The sequence below is a fragment of the Delphinus delphis genome, chromosome 2 (assembly GCF_949987515.2).
Source record: "Delphinus delphis chromosome 2, mDelDel1.2, whole genome shotgun sequence".
In the NCBI taxonomy this organism is placed as follows: domain Eukaryota; kingdom Metazoa; phylum Chordata; class Mammalia; order Artiodactyla; family Delphinidae; genus Delphinus; species Delphinus delphis.
Window position 1 is genome coordinate 69993367 of NC_082684.1, and position 2612 is coordinate 69995978.

Below are 2612 nucleotides of genomic sequence, written 5' to 3' on the forward strand. Positions count from 1 at the left end.
CAACTTTGTGTCTAAAGCCACAGAGTTCTTGGCAATCATTCCTCCAAGAATTCTGCTTCCTGAAAGTGGAAGCAGCATGGGATTGGAACTGTTTTGCACAGATTGGTCATAGCATTGTAAAGGGTAATGGAAAAACAACCCAGCCCATGCAGGACACCTGCTTGGGGAAGGGGGCAGGGGAGACAGCCAGCTGGAAGGCCACCTGCCAATGCACAAGCTGCCCATTACCGTGGCTCCTTCTGGTAAATCACAGCACCAGCAGAATGAATGCTGATCACCTCAGCTTGCATGTTGGAATGCCCACCCACGTGTGCGGTCAGAGACTCCACTCCAAGAAAACACACGGGCCCACTGATTGCTGTCAGGGACCAAACACCAGCTTAAAAGTGAGAGGTTCAGAAGAAGCGCTGGCATTACCTAACAGCTTGTTAGAAATGCATATTCATGGGCCCAATGTACTGAATCAGAATCAGTGGAAAAGGGGCTAAGAAATTGTGTTTTAGCAAGCTCTCGAGGTGATTCTTACACACATTAAAGTTTGAGAACAAATGATGCAAAAGAAACCCAAAGCAGACTGACCCTGCATTTCTGCCCCCTGTGCATGAGGGCCTGACTCTGACCATAAAATCATAAAAGGGTTAGTAGTTTCAAAACGATAGAAACTAAGAAAAAATCAAAAATAAACCTACCACCTATCAGCCTCTCACATCAAAATATGAATGAACAGAGTCAATCTTTTATAAATTTGCTTAATTTTGAGTGAGCCAAGATCTTTATGCCATTGGAAAAAAGGAAATTCATTTATTTACTAGAATGGCACTACAAACTCACGTTTGCAGCAAAATAATCAAACCACTATCCATCGAGATACAGGAAAAAAATAAATGCACAGATTTAAGGATATTTGCTTCTCCTGAACTTTAGTAGCGGAAGGAGGGCTGTTCCATGCCCCGGAGAGCACTTATGCAACAGTACTCTGCGGGACCTGGGGACCTGGTGCCCGGGCCTTCAAGAACTCCTCGAGTTGTTCCATGTTCTCAGCTCGGGCGCGCTGCTCCCGGTGACTCGACGCCAGGCTCAGGAGCACGCTCTTCACCCGGCGCTGGACAGCTGGCCGCCCAAAGACGGTGATTTCCACCAACTTCCCGGCGTGAACTGCGTCCACCGTCAGCAGGGCCTGGCTCATCCACTCCATTTCCGGAACCACGGCTCGGTCTGGGCCGAAGATCGAGTTGGTCAGCCACGCCTCCAAAGAAAACACCAGCAGGTTCCTCAGCTCCTGCACAGGAAACCACCACGGCCGGGAGCGAATCCGTGGCGGCGGAAGTGGGAACCCCAGCAGCCCGTCCCCACGGGCCTCGGTGGCGCCCGTGTTGTCGACCATGCTCGAACCGGCAGCCAAAATTATTTTAATTTCTTAAGTTTTACTTTGAAGAGTAATTAATTTCAACTTTATTCCTTTAGCAGTAAACAATAAATGTCTACAATATATGATTATTATGATAGGTTTTGGATTGTAGCTTGGGTTAATCCAGCAACATGGCTAATAAACCTGTCAAATTTTAACATGAAAAGTTTGTGAGCTAGTTGAACTAGTGGTGGTTGAATTGAAAGATGATTTAATTTAAAAAATTGTGTCATAGGAAAAAGGGAATATAAATGCAAATTCAGAATATAAATTTCACATGCATATACATTTACACAGCAGGTGTAAATACAAACACACACACACACACTTCTAACCAATCATCAACACACTCAACTTATCCAGTGACTCATTGTGTATGGATAATTGGAAAGAGATTAGTAAGTGTATTTATCTTTTAATATAAATTGATTATATATTTATACTTATACTCTAATAAGTTCAAAATTGCATGGGGATTTATTCCACAGTTAGATACCACTTACAACAGCATAATCACTCATGGACCTTTCTAAGAAATATTTCTCAGAAAGATTTGTATTATTCCTACTATTATATTACTTATAGCAATTTTTAGCTTGCATCTGTTAGATATGGATAACGATTCCATATTTATTTTTATAGTATATCAATAATATTTCATTGTTAACAATCATGTTCATAATCTGCATTGAAAATCCTTGTTTTTCATGAATCATTGTTCATGCAACAATATAAAATACATTTATTTAGCACATAATTTGTACAAGCAACTCTGGGGTATAATAGAAATAGAAGAAAATTATAAGTTTTGAGCAAAGATAAAGGGTATATTTTTGAAATCTAAATAGTACTACAGAATGAATTAAAATTTAAATTCTTCCTAGCTCTATTTGTAGCATAAAGTCTCCAGACTCAGATTAAACAGTTGTGCTGCTTCTACAATATAAATATAAGATTTCCCACCATAATAGAAAGTGGGAGATTTTACTATTACAGACATATTCTGAACAATTTAATACAAATACTTTAATTTATGTCAAGCACTGTCTGAAATCCATCTGATAAACATGATACCCTTTAAAAAATTATCCAAAACTTCCATACCATTTGCAGCTATATCGATGAACCTAGAGATGATCATACTAAGCAAAGTCAGAACAGAAAGACAAATACCATATGATATCACTTATATGTGGAATCTAAA

The 2612-nt window shown here is 39.8% G+C and overlaps 1 protein-coding gene across 1 annotated transcript; it reads right to left on the minus strand.

The window, feature by feature from the left end:
• Positions 1–961: 961 nt before the first annotated feature.
• LOC132419592 (oocyte-expressed protein homolog) lies at positions 962–1384 on the minus strand. The gene has a single exon (XM_060003472.1). The coding sequence runs from the start codon at positions 1382–1384 to the stop codon at positions 962–964; it is 423 nt and encodes a 140-aa protein (XP_059859455.1).
• Positions 1385–2612: the final 1228 nt, after the last annotated feature.

Coding starts and splice junctions, on each gene's coding strand:
- LOC132419592 (XM_060003472.1), bottom strand. CDS start 1,384: ATGGTCGACAACACGGGCGCCACCGAGGCCCGTGGGGACGGGCTGCTG.